Source organism: Phoxinus phoxinus (genome assembly GCF_949152265.1).
Source record: "Phoxinus phoxinus genome assembly, chromosome: 12".
In the NCBI taxonomy this organism is placed as follows: domain Eukaryota; kingdom Metazoa; phylum Chordata; class Actinopteri; order Cypriniformes; family Leuciscidae; genus Phoxinus; species Phoxinus phoxinus.
The window spans coordinates 33,086,733-33,100,986 of record NC_136887.1 but is presented as its reverse complement, the minus strand read 5'-3'; the positions used below and the strand labels follow the sequence as shown (position 1 = coordinate 33,100,986).

Here is a 14,254-nt window from a genome sequence, read left to right as displayed (position 1 = left end):
GCAAAGTCCCACCAGCACCGCCATCATCATCATCACCATCTCATTCTTTCCCATCGAGCCCGCCGCCCCGCGGCACCCTGGGATAGATACGGGACGACTGATGAGCGCTGGAGACCTACAGTACAGGTGATCAGAATCCACTAACACTCACCCACAGTCCTTACTCTTTTACAGCTGGATGTTGGACTATTAGCGTAAAGTCTGGTCCACTGTGCAACTTATTCTACTTTTATATAGTGCTTCGAGTATACAAAAAGCTAATTTAAAAAATATATTATCAACCACTCAATTAGGTAAAACACTTAAGCTTAAATGAATGCATCTTTGCATTCAGAAACATGTCAAAACAATTCAAAGTGCATAGCAAGTGTTCGTGTCTGTCACGGACAGTGATGAAGCAGACGGGTGAGTAAAATAATACTGAAGTTTATTCTGAACAGAAGCATGGAAACCAGCAGATGCAAATGGTGAGTTGGACACAATGGAGATAGATGAATGGATCTTAGTTGATGAATAACAGTATTGTCCTCTACAGATGGTGATCGGAACGAGGCTGATGGTAAACACAGATGAGAGACACTGAAGATGGCAGACGGTAAGTGGATCGAGGGTCTGTGTGTCCGAGATCAGACAATGAAGATGGTGCAAGTGAATGTATAGTGAACATGTGACCAGGTACAGGTGTGGTAGTAATCAGGGGAGAGTGAACGAGTGGGTGGTGTCATTCTCAGTTTTGGCACACGGGCGCTATATTATACAATATATATATATATATATATATATATAATCAGTTTGTCCAATAATGGCAGACAGGAAACAAAGGAGCTGGCTAAAGTTCAGGAAGTAGTGCAGCTGTGCATAAAGCCCATTGTCAAACAAAACGGAGGCTAGCTCGAGGCTAAAAATGTTTAAATTTTTGGACAGATTTAAGAACATTTATCGTTTACATTTCTCATGTGTCTCAATGTGAGTTTGTCAAGTCAAGTCAAGTCATCTTCATTTATATAGCGCTTTTAACAATGTAGATTGTTTCAAAGCGGCTTTACAGTGATGAACGGATAATTTAAGGTAACAGAGATTGTTTTGGCTTCATAGCGGTTCTTGAATAAAGATATTTTCCAGCTAAAGTTAGTTTTGATTGATTCACTTCTGTCACAATGATCATTAGTTATTAAATTAGAGGCCGAAGACGACACCGTTCTCTCTACACACACTTTAAACGCGAACCTGTGAGAAACGCTGATGGCGCTCACGTGCGCACTAAGAATTAATTCTATAGTTATGCGAGTTTGAGTATATGTGCGCAGGTTTGTAATTCCCTACAAACCAAGCCTTAACAAACTACTTGTCTGGCCTTAAAATTTTGATACAGAATTTTATCACTTCGGGGTAGATACACGAAACCGAAATGATCCCGACAATGCTTTATCTGTAGAGTGGTACAGGGATCCTCCATAGGGAGAGGCTAGTTGGCACTCCAGCACTGCGTTGTCATCGGGTCCAGGCGAACGTCCTTCATCAGATCTGGATACGGCCTGGATCCGGCAGGCTGCGGGAAAACCTCGGGATAAACAAAGACACTAAAATTAGCGTAGATGCCATTCTTCTTATGATGTAACGAGTACATCAGGATTTATGGGAAGTGTTCCCAGTTCCGGCTGACCTAATCTATGCAGCCTAACATTGAGTTATAGAAGTCTATAATGCATTATGTGAATGCTAGGCCAAAGAGATGTGTCTTTAATCTAGCTTTGAACTGACAGAGTGTGTCTGCTTCCCGGACAATGCTAGGAAGTTTCATTTTTGAGTTCGGAACAGCTTGAAAGGAGTGTCAGTCATTTACTGTGTGATGGCTAGTTTTTCGGCAAGTGTCTGATGTTAAATCAGTTCAGATTGTGTAACGTTAGTGTCCCCTTGCGATGGTTTGCTGGTCTTTAACCTGCTGGTGACCTAAAGCCATCCAAACACACCAGCTTAAAGTGCTTCAGACTGGGAGACATGAAGCCGTGTGCAAATATCAGCGGGTGCAATTCACTCTTAATGGATTTCCCATTAAACCCCCTTCAAAGATGTGATGCACCTCACAAACTTTAACACATCCAGCAATATGTTTATCCTCAGAAGCTCTTATTGCAGGAATCTGGCGGCATGTAAACAACACCCTTGCGTCGCAGCGGATTCTGGGAACTGTGTGTGTCCGTGAACAGTGACAGTCCGCGGTCGTGCCACCTCAGGTCAGACTGTATTCTCACTGACTCACGAGTGAAAGCAGAACACACAGAATCCGTTCTGTCACACCGCCAGGACAAACAGCAGAGCATGTGGCGCCTCTGTCTGCTCTCACCTGTCACGGGTTATTATGGCACGCCGCGCTCGAAGCCGCACGTACACACACACACACACACACACACACACACACACTGGAAGAAACAACTAACACGAGAACCAACTAACCACACGCTGGCTCTAATTTTACCCGAAGGCATTAGATCTGGAGTGAGTCAGATGTGAGTAGGACGCGCTACAGTCACACAGAGTCAACAGCAGGAGATGCCTGCAAATATCACGGATTCGCTCATTGATTTATTATTAAACTAGTCCTGTGTGGATTTCAGAATACAGTTTATGTGTAGGCTACTGTAAATGCACAAATGTGCAGAGAAAACGCTGTTATTTTCTCACTATCTGATCCCAGCAAGCAATAGCCGTCATTTCACCGTGGTTAACTATTATATTAATATAATATAATCATATTGTAGTCCGGCTATGAGTAACCCACTTCTAGCCAAATTAACCTTGAATTTGGTTAGACTACAGTACATGTAGTTTTTGCCTAAATAACATCAGGAAGCAAAGTCAACAGTGATTACAAGGTGTTTGGTTTCATTTCTTCACTTATTTCATTTCTGTTATCTAATTGATGACTATTCTTGGGCTATGGTTTAGATGTCCATTACATTTTCACTGACAGCCCAAATTTTGCTTTGTTTTAGCCTAGACGTCTGGGCTGTGCTTGGACGGCTATTAGACGTCTTTTAAACGCAACATTGCTTGGTGCGGACTTTTTCCAGTAGTGTGTTGTTATTATTACTATTAAGTATTAAGTATTTCTGTGCTGAGAAATAATATAATAACCTTGTTCCATTAATGTTTACAATGAAAATAATGGCGCCAGCCTCCCAAACATCATGAGCGTGTAAATAATGACACATGCTCTCCAATTACGCATTGAGACTGTGTTTGTGGCTTTTGCAGGTCATTTGCATTTTAATTTTTTTTTTTTTTTTTTTCAGTTTCCAAGGTTGATTTTCCCGGGAAAAACGTTTAGAGCCCTTCACATAAAATCAATCAACAGGCTTTTTACATAGACAACCTAGGATGTCGGGGAAGACTTCATTTTATAAGTTATATTACAAGCTGTTCACACATTGGCAATAAAAAAAGCAAATAATGCATGAAAATTATTATAGCTGTGAATTATCAAAATATTTTCCTGAAAAAATTCAAGGCGACTTCAAGTAAAAAAGTTTCTGTCAGAAGGGTTCAGCTGACAAAAAAGTGTGTGAATTTACGATTTTGAGTTTTAGGAACTGCATTCAACATTCTTGCAAGGTTCTTCCAGTAAAACTGATCTGGTCTCAAAACATTAGCACAAAACTTTCAGAGAACATTCAAAAGTATAATGTTTGCAAAAAGTGGAACATTCCATTACTGTTTTGCTAACGTTCATCAACATTCAGAAAAAATATTTTAATAACTTAATGGGAGCTTTAAACATTCTCAGAGCATATTTTTGTTAGCCCAGTGTGTAATCATTGTGCTGACACACTGCAGCCGCACTTTTTCATGTGCAGACATTTTGTGCATAAAATATAAAAATGCAGTTTCCTTTCATGCGATGTTTGTCTCGGGTTTTCGACGGGCTGATATTGGAGATTCTTTGCTCTGTCCAGCCATGCAGACAAACACTCGACACAAACAACCATTAAAATTCACTGTATTCTCTCCCTCGCTGCACACACACCTCACATTCACTGATCTTTATGAATTCAGATAGACTCTCTCATGAAGTGGACATCATTGTGTTTGAGAGGACAATCCCACCGATTTAAGAGACAGAAATAAATGCACTTTTCTGTAATGTACGTGAAGGGAAACGTCCCACCGAAAACACATCTAGGCTTTCTCTCTCGCTTGCTCGATTTCTGGGGTATTGTATAGCCTACTTTGTGGGTGCCAGGGAGCCACTATTAATATGCGGGAGACTCCCGGACCTTCCAGGAGAGGTGGGATGTCTGTTGTCCCAAGGGTTGATCCCAAAATCCTACACTTTTAGTGTGTGGGTGCCTTTAGTTATGGTTTGCTCACACATCCTGAATTCACCAAGTACAACATGTTCCTAGATCAACATCTTTGCTGATCCTGGAACAACCATAGATATAATAAAGGCTAGATGCCAATGGAGGTCAACCTCCGCACACGGCGGCCATCTTGCCACAGTCAGCTCGCTCACTCGTAACATTGTTTTAATGGTGCATGTACTTTTTAAATAACCATAACTTGCCGATTTTCAAACGGGTTTGGTTTGTTATAAACGTTAAAGATGTAGTTATGACACTGCGTTCTTATGAATAATTATAATATTATATTTTTCAACATGTTCAAGCATCCAGAATTATAGCCACGTTAATAACGTTTGTAAGAAACCAAACCGTTTTTAAATCCGTCAAGATTTCAGCGAGATAAGAGGATTTGATCTAGCCTTTATTATGTATATCTATGGGAACAACATTTTAGGCCCCGGACACGTACATGGTTATTTTGAAAAACGGAGACATTTCCCTTCGTTTGTGCCCTTCGTTTACACGCAAACGGAGAATTCTCCTCTAAAAAACGATTCTTTCTAAAATCTCTGGCCAGAGCGGAGATTTTGGAAAACTTTGTTTGCACGTTTGCATGTAAACTGAGAAAAACTGAGTTTTAGGCAGCCGACGTCACAGTATGAGACTATTTTCGGGATTCTGATTGGCTAACGTGGGCTTGAGCTTCTCGTTACATTGCCAACTAGCCTACAGGTTTGGCATGCTCTAGATGGGTTCGTGTAAACTAACACTTTTCTGAAAACTGACAGGTGTGCATGATGTTATTTTAGAAAATGTAGAGGCGTGAAATGTCCGTTTATGAAAAAAGCTGTCCACGTGTAACCGTAGCCTTAATCAACCAATCAGACAATAAACAATAGCCAGACTGCACTGGCACAAAATAAGATGAGATATCAGATGAGTGTGCATATGTTCTCTCTCTCCATCTGGGATAAAGAAATGCATTGGGATTTTGTGTCCGGCACATGTCGAAAGACTCTCAACCCTTGCAACCGTCTCAACCCGCTGGTTGTGCTAATTAAATCTGTCATCTCCGAATCCTCCTCTCCCTCCAATCTATTCCTGTGCGTGTGTGTTTGTTTAGTCTGTCTGTGGGATTTTCTACTGTTTATATAATGTTGAACTGTGGTTATTTCCAGACATTCCCGTGCTCCTCTCTCCATGTCAGACGATAACGCCGTGTCGCTCTGTGTCGCATGTAAACACACATGGCAAGCGAGGCGTTCAGGACGACAGGCGTGAGATGAGACCAATCTGAGACAGACGTGAAGAGGAGGATGAAGACATCTCAGGAGAGGCTGTTAAACAGGCAGAATGCAGAGAGTTTGATGTGATGTTTGAAGCTCATCTGATTTAAAAGAATCGTGTTTAATTGTAGAATCTTAGCGAACTACAATAATTCGGTGCGTTCTTTTAATTCAGACAAGAGCAATCGATCCTCTATATTGGTCAGACGTCTTCACGTGATATTGCGGATTCGCGGGTCACCAAACTTGAATATATTCCAAAACTTGTTTGCATGAGCTTGTGTTTCCTTTCTCCCGCATTCACGTATGAATGTAACTCAATGAAAATGCATTTCATCACTGAAAGCAATTTGCACTGACAAATCTTAAAATAATATCAATCTATGCACACTTATAGGCACATTTATAAAAGCTACTTAAATTCCCTAATTGAACTAAGGCCTAATCCTGGCTTAATCTAAGCCCTGTCTGTGAAACAAGGCCTATAAGTGTATTTACTGTCACTTTTGATCAATTTGATGTGCCCTTGCAGAATAAAAGTATTTATTTCTTTTAAACAAAAACAAATTGGAATGACCCCAAACTTATGAACTGCACTGCATTGTATTGTGTTTTAAATTTAAAATCTTCAATTCTAACTTTTAACTTTGTGTTGATGTTGTTGATTTGATTGCGTCATTCGCAGTGCTTCGTGAGTGGCTGCAGATTGTCACACACACTTTGGATCAAATGTTGTGATTCATCTGAGAGCTGGTCGGATCAGCGCTTGGCTCATAACTCAATAATGAATCATTTTCTCAAACCCCTTTGGAGAAAATGAATGAGAAAAATACTTCCAGAACAAGGCGGCTGTAAAAGTGGGCGGCCGATATTGAGCTCCATTGTACATCAGAGAGAGAGAGAGAGAGGGAGAGATAGTCCATACCCTGCCTGGATTGTGTCTGTTTATTTAACAGAGTTATATAAATGAAGTCCTGCCGTCTGCCAGCCCTGGTCCACAGCAAACACATTCTTTATTCCCTGCCGATTTTATACCAGGGTGAGATCAGTGTGTTGCAGACATTAAATCATGCCTGTGTTTCAAAGTAAATCCAGCAACTATATTTCAGTTCAGTTTAGACACAGACAAACACATATATTCATATCTAGAATATGAATGAGTGATTTTCAGTGCATTGCTAGTGCATCAAGCAGGTGAAAATCTTAATTACAATCTCCACACTACTATTTTAATCCTTATGCTTCCCTTATAATAAGATTAGGCCTTAGTTCAAATAGGACATTGCTTTTTTAAATGTGCCTTAGAAAAAACACATTACTGGCGGCGTGCATCTTGGGACAAAATCATGGCACTGATATATTATTTTAAGATCTGTCAATGCAATTTGCTTTCACACTGTAAAAAATATTTTTATGATTTGTTATCACAACTTTTTATCTTTTGTCAAATCAACTTCGATAACTAATGTGTGAAGATAACATACTATTTTGAGTTTCTGTTTATTAAACCATTCTTCTTCATTGAATTAACTCAAATTTTTAATTACAATGAACTCAAATTTTTAAGGCAATATGGTAACTTGCTTTTTTAAGTTAAACCAACATTTTTTTTTACAGTCAGCTCAAACATGCATTTTTGTTTGGGGCTAGACTAGTTTAAGCCTTGTCTGTGAAACTGGAAAATATGACTATTTGATTTCTAAATATGAGCAATAGCCATGCTTGACTTAGCAAGTTCCAATTCAACAAACCTCAACAAATCTCAGTGAGAGTCTGAATCCCAAACATCATGTTGTAACTTCCTAAATTGCATGCTTTGCCATCAGTTGACGTTAAAGCACTTTTCATAAGCCTCTCTGAAGCACGTCTAAATGCAGAAAATATAATCTGCATGACGTGATCTATTTTAGGTGCTAAACTAATTCCATGGCACACCTCTATAAACATTTCCAGTCCTTTCCCTCTCCACCTCATGTGCATTTCTGTCTCATAACCTCACGAGGTGACCCAGTCCCAGCCACAAACGTCAGTGGGATGCGAACTTCACATAACCTCGAAAAGACCCAGAGCTGGACTTGATGAGGAGCGTGTGAATCGCAGATCTTCATTAGGGAACACAGGAGACTCCATGGCCTGTGGCGGGAAGACTTATCTCACATTACCCCGTGTCTCCCCTGCCGAGAACAAGCTCCAGTCATCAGCGGGAGCGTAGGAGGAGAGCTTGCGCATCCGTCGCGTGCCGTCTATCTGCCGTCTGATTTTATAAGCTGAGGGGGGAGAACGCTAGCTTTTTCTTAACATATACGTGTTAAATTCTAGTGCCAGGCCAGATACTAATTAGGGCCAACAAAGAGATGGATGTTTGGTGGTCTAAAAATACTCCCTTGCATTTCTTTTCTGGCTTGCTTCCGTCCATGTCCGCTCTATCTCTAGAATCGTAACGGCCCTCCAGGTGGAATTTCATAAAGGCGAGTTTGTCAGCGAGCGGATTAGAGGTAGATTGAATTGGACAGTGCAAGAACAGAAAAATGGGTCAGTGTATTGGTGGGGGAGGCAGGAAGGTTCCCGGTGGCAAAACGGGCCCTTTAGAGGAAAAGTGTCAGTTGCAAAGCAATTATAATCTGCTTAGCCCGACGCAATTACAGCCGCGCTCTTCCCTTCAGCGCAAGCAAATTCCACCGGAGGATATTTATGCTGAGCTGCGGCAGCGTGGAGATTTCTGCACTTCAGGCAAAGCACTTGTGTGTAAGATGCTTACACGAGGCGACAAAGTCTTCCTAGAGCACATTAACCTGGTCATCTAATGCAGACTGGCATGTTTTCAGGCTTTGGCAGTCGTGTGACAGCGTTTTCACAAATGTTTCAGGAGGTATTTGAAGGTGAATAATGTGGCCAGTTAGAAGGACAAAGCGTGAGGCTTTGTTGGCCCCGGTAGAGTCCTCTTTTCATTCTTCACTAAAAATAAGATAAGTTGAGATGCAGCCTTGAGTAAATGCGCGCTGTACGCTTTCTTCTCGAAAGAACAAACAAGCAGTCTCGTTTATTGCACTTTATGCTCTTTATATATTGACCAGCTGGAGTGAACTTTTCCAGAAACTTTCACAAGATGTTTCCAACTTCCCAAACGAAATCCAAACCAACTCTTTGGAACGTTTTGACCTGATTATGTTGGAAATGACGTCACACCAGTTAGTTATTTTGAAGTATATCTGTCCTAAGGGTGTTTTGGATTGTTTCAGGTGTCTGGTGTGATTTGCAAGAATTTCACTTATGTGTGAACGCTTCAAAACAAACTCCAAGAGCATCTCAGAACGGACTTTAAGTTTATGGTTAAGTTCATAACGTGACATTAACACCCGCCAAATGTGTGTGGATTTCGATAAATAGGCCTATCAATACTGAAATATCTGAAACGCTTACAGTACTAATTTCCTTTCTCTCTCTCTCTCATCTCTCCGACAGCGAGTGACACACCAACCCGCCTCCCTTTACTCACTCGTTTCATTTGGTCTGGATGTTACAGGGCTTGAATTTTGGCATGGGATTACACACATGTGACCCTGGACCACAAAGCCAGTCACATGGGTCATTTTTTTTAAATTGAGATGTATATATAATCTGAAAGCTGAATAAATAAGCTTTCCATTGATGTGTGGTTTGTTAGGATAGGACAATATTTGGTCGAGATACAACTATTGAAAATCTGGAATCTGAGGGAGCAAAAAAATTGCGCTGCATTCACTCACAAAAATACATGTTTTATATATTTACGGTAGGAAATTTACTAAATATCTTCATGGAACATGATCTTAATATCCTAATGATTTTTGGCATAAAAGAAAAATGGATAATTTTGACCCATTCAATGTATAGTTGGCTATTGCCACAGATATACCCGTGCGGCTCCAGACTGGGTCTGGGTCTGTGGATCCAGGGTCACATATTGTGCATAACTTTACTCACTCCCACAGATTTTATGCTCGTAAACACAGTCATGTTTTAAGTGAATGTAAACAGTTGAGAAAGAAAACGCATGTGTAACAGTAATGGATCCGTGCGTCAGGTCTTAAAGTGACGGCAGCCTAACATACCTGAATACGAGATAATATTAAATGACGTCTATGATATCTCGATGTCAAAATTGTGGCCAGTGATAATGCTGAGTGGCTAATAACTACTAGCCACAGTAGCTGGTGAGCAATAGTTAATGTCAAGCCCTGGTTAAGTTTGCTTATAATATGCATTATGAATGCAAAGCATTTCAGGTTCACTTTTTTTAAATATTCTAAATATTGTTGTTTATAGATTACCATACAAAAATAATGATGATGCAATAGAGGAGATGAGAGGAGAGGAGAGGAGAGGAGATGAGATGAGATGCATATTCAGATTACAGATTGAGAGGCATAAGACTCTTAAAGAACTTCAGTTTTATGCAAATTGCAGGATGAGGGTTTAAAGTGTGGTTAAAGAGTTTTTATTCTCTATGTCTGAAGTGCACTGGTGTTTTAAAAAGCCCAGACACCGAAACACTGATCTGAAGAACCTATAATGCAACATGCTTGGCTTTCTTTAATCATAGAAAAGCCACATAGCAATAAAAGCCCTACAAAAACGCTTCTCGATTAGAGGATTTTGAACGAACAATTCATTGAAATATGAGAATTGTCACCATTTTCTAACCCTGAGTTTTTCTTTAAAATGCAGCAAATATCACCGTAAGAAGAAGCATTATTTTTAATGGTGTGGTGAATGAAACTGCTGCATAAACACTTTCTGTCTAAATGACATTTCACTGTCGTGTCCAACCGGCCCGTCTGTTCACTTCAGTGGGGTCACCCAACCAATGTGACGCTGTCCTCATCGCACCGGTCATTGCTAATTCAAGACAGGTGCTGATGAATATTGATGAGCCATTTAACCTCTGAGCTGTGATATGATGTGATTAACACAAGGAGGGCGTGTCCTCAAACTATATGAATATTAATGAGCATCAACACTGAACAATGACCTGCGTCTTCATTGAGAGGTTACTTGAACATCACACTCAGCAGTGATAATTCTTTAAGAAAAATTGAATGAATGGGTCAGTTAGATTAGTAAAATGATGAGCGGATTCTTCTAGAGATTATCCCAAACTTGGCATATTATGTATGCCAGGTTTATTTTGTATTAAAGAGAAAGTAAAGTATGTTTCAGGCTCTCAGAGTCAAATCCAATAGACTCCATTGTCTCATTAGGTTTTATTGCATAATTAATTAAGAATAAGTTCCCTATATATTTAGTGAAAAACTAAAAATATATATATTTGGAAACATTAAACGTTTTTGGAAGAACGAGTCATCTTATAATTTACAATAAAGACATGTACTAATGTTCCAAGAATATCTGTGTGACTTTTTTCTCTCCATTGAAAAAAGTATTTTTTGCCCTCTTCTTATCAGTTATGTTGACTTATGTCTTATGTTCTTAAGCACATGTTTATTGCATGTTTTAGTGTCATGTCATGTGTTACCATGGATGTTTTGTATTTGTGTGCACCTTATATATATATATCAGTAGCCTATTTGTCTCAGCTTGTAGCTTGTGATGAGCTTTAATTCTCTGTGGCTCTCTACATGTGTCTGTCCAACACGATCTCATGAAAGTGCGTATCTATACCACGAATGTCATTTCTCGTACCAGTTATACGCCAGAAATGTTTTTTTTTTTTTTGCGTGCACGTGCTACGCACGGATTGGGTAGAAACAATTGGCTAGGATAGGACTAGGGGTGGGGAGTGCGTGCGTATTACATACATATAGCCATAAAGTGCGTATCATATGCACGCAAAAACTATTTTTAGCGTATAAATGGCACGAGAAATACATTCGTCATATAGATACGCACTTTCATGCATTACCACCTGTGTTTACTGTGGTTTAACTTCTCAGCAAACTTTAGTAAGCCTACGTCAGTCACCACAGGCTAATGCCTGAGAAAGATCCATTATTTTAATGGAACACAGCACCCTTGCACTACACCATACAGTTCAACGACACTTGATGATCCAACATGCGACATCACGCACAACGGTCCCTTTAAATGTCTGGCTCAGCTGATAGGCTGCATGTTTCTCTCTCTCTCTCTCTCTCTCTCTCTCTCTCTCTCTCTCTCTCTCTCTCTCTCTCTCTCTCTCTCTCTCTCTCTGTAAAACCTCTCCGAGACATTCCGCACCCTCCTGAAACTCTTCCACTCACTTGTTCTCAAATTGAAGAGTCTGTCTGAGGAGAGAGAGAGAGAAATAGAGAGAGAGAGAGACATTTACGCGTCTCCGTCTCCATTGCGCACTGAGAACTGCTCGTTTATCTTTCGTTTCTATGTTTCCTTCATTTGTTCTCTTCCTCTCTCCAGACGAACCGGATCGATTGGCACCCATCACCTGAGGTAGTGTATGACGGATGCGCGTGTGGAGAGCCACTTTCCCTGGATATAAACCTTGCAAACCATGGAAACCTGCGTGAAAGGAGTGATTCTGTGTATGCGAAGATACTGAGACCCGTTGTGAGCTTCACTGCGCGTTTATCGAGACGTTTGGGGAGATTTGGATCCGTCGGTGTGATTGGAGAGGTCCACTCTCTCCGATAGCGCAAGACTCTATGGAAACGCACATTGTGGGACATGGATAGACTGTCTGCGCCATCTGTGGATGTAGTGCCGATGACCAGAGCCCCTGTCTGAGGTGTGTTGAGGTCTGCTGGTCTTGGGGAGAGTGTGGTATGCGAACGCAACGACTCGCCCTCCTGTCCGAGGCGCACAGACAGTGAGTGGATCCCTGCGCAATAACGCTCATCTCATCTTAACGCGTGTTTTCATTTGCTTTTAGTACATTATATATATTTTTTGTTATTGCATTAATATATCGTTTTGAATAGCCTGTATTTATAGAAAAAGGACTGGGGTAAGTTGTCATATTTTTAATTCTTGTTGAAAGCTTATTTCTTAGTTTAGGTGTATTTTTTATGAAACTTAGTTACAGACACAAATATTAAAGTTGTGATGACTGTTTAGTTTTCACCGTAATTGCCCTGCATAAAATGTATACTGTTTATTGAGCACACGTTGAACTTATATCGGGGCATGTTGGCACACGATATGGGGTAAGTTGTCTCAATGAGTCTGAGAAGAAAACCTTTGTTAAAAATAAATATATAATGCTATCTGAAGTCACAAAAAAAGCTAAATATGAATGAATTAAAAATGAAACAATTAGTCCTATAAACTCAATTCATGAAAGAGCAAAAATATAGGCTTAAATAAATAAACAAAACAAAACATTGTACAAAACTGTACAAATGTGACAACTTGCCCCAACCTCCCTTGTATGTAAAATACGTATCATGAGGGCACATTCAACACTTCAGTTCAAATCCACCCGTATATGTATATATAGCGACTTTTGTGTTATTTTATGTCAATATGATTTCACTGTGTTCACTTATTTAGCCAACCAGTATAATAAATGTTGATATTATAATAGTTTAGAGTATAACACTGCTAGGGAAACACACCAAACAAAACCTCTGCTAAAGAAAATAAGTATTTGTACAATTTGACTCAAAATCTGAGATAAATACTTTGTGACAACTAGCCCCAGTGTGTTTCAGATATGTTTAGTCAATTATAAAGCTTATACTGCATTTATACTACATGAAACTGGAAAAAATAGAATGTGATGCAAAAGTTCATTAATTTCAGTAATTCAACTTAATAGGTGAAACTAATATATTATATAGACTCATTACATGCAAAGTGAGATAATTCAAGCCTTTATTGGTTATAATTTTGATGATTATGGCTTACAGAAAACCCCAAATTCAGAATATTGTGAAAAGGTTTTCATAAGCTGTAAGCCATAATCATAAAAATGATAACAAATAAAGGCTTGAAATATCTCACTTTGCATGTAATGAGTCTATATAATATATTAGTTTCACCTTTTAAGTTGAATTACTGAAATAAATGAACTTTTGCACCATATTTACATTTTTCCAGTTTGACCAGTACTAGTATAATCATATGTATATTTGTCAGTCCAGATTGATCATGCTGAGGCAGATGCTGTTGAACTCCACGGCCGCGGCGCGAGACTTCGACCTGATGACCCACACACACACGCAGGCGCCGCTGAACGTGTCCCACGGGCCCGTGAGTGTGTCGGCCCTCCTGAAGCCCACGGGCCGCGGGAGCTCGCTGCGAGAGGGGGAGCCCGACAAACCCGACCTGGCCACGTATGTGGTGATGTGTCTGGTGCTGTTCCTCCTCGTCCTCCTCATCGTGTTCTTCATCAACTGTCAGCTGAGGAACTCTTTCTTCGCCTCCATGCCTTACGACCGGTCACTGCGAGAGGCCCGCAGCTCCTACAAATGACCCGAAACGATTGGATCGGAGGATGCACAGCGGTTCGGATAACAGAGCCCGGATCGAAGCCGAACTCATTGATCTGTCTGTATATAGTGACTGTTTTGTACTTCTGCACGGCCTTTTCTGTCCATATAGGGTTTATCACAAGTTGTGTGCATTCTGTAAAACAGATTATTTTCTTGTATACGGTGTTAAACCATGATTAAATCTCACATTCATGAC

The 14,254-nt window shown here is 40.2% G+C and overlaps 1 protein-coding gene across 5 annotated transcripts; it reads left to right on the top strand.

Moving 5' to 3' along the window:
* Positions 1 to 14,254, top strand: smim32 (small integral membrane protein 32). 5 transcript variants are annotated; one of them, XM_079631121.1, is made up of 4 exons: positions 1 to 126; positions 536 to 595; positions 12,023 to 12,431; positions 13,708 to 14,237. In XM_079631121.1, the coding sequence occupies exons 3-4, from the start codon at positions 12,388 to 12,390 to the stop codon at positions 14,036 to 14,038; spliced, it is 375 nt and encodes a 124-aa protein (XP_079487247.1). In that variant the 5' UTR covers positions 1 to 126; positions 536 to 595; positions 12,023 to 12,387; the 3' UTR covers positions 14,039 to 14,237. The 5 variants fall into 5 exon arrangements, with proteins under 5 accessions (XP_079487247.1, XP_079487248.1, XP_079487249.1 ...); XM_079631122.1 differs by lacking the exons at positions 1 to 126; positions 536 to 595 and having other exon boundaries at positions 11,852 to 12,431; positions 13,703 to 14,254; XM_079631123.1 differs by lacking the exons at positions 1 to 126; positions 536 to 595 and having other exon boundaries at positions 11,863 to 12,569; positions 13,708 to 14,254.

What these genes read in the sequence shown, in the direction of transcription:
- smim32 (XM_079631121.1), top strand. Translation starts at nt 12,388, where the DNA reads ATGCGAACGCAACGACTCGCCCTCCTGTCCGAGGCGCACAGACA. An exon ending in CTGTCCGAGGCGCACAGACA is followed by an intron (nt 12,432 to 13,707) that starts GTGAGTGGATCC and finishes TTGTCAGTCCAG; the next exon opens with ATTGATCATGCTGAGGCAGA.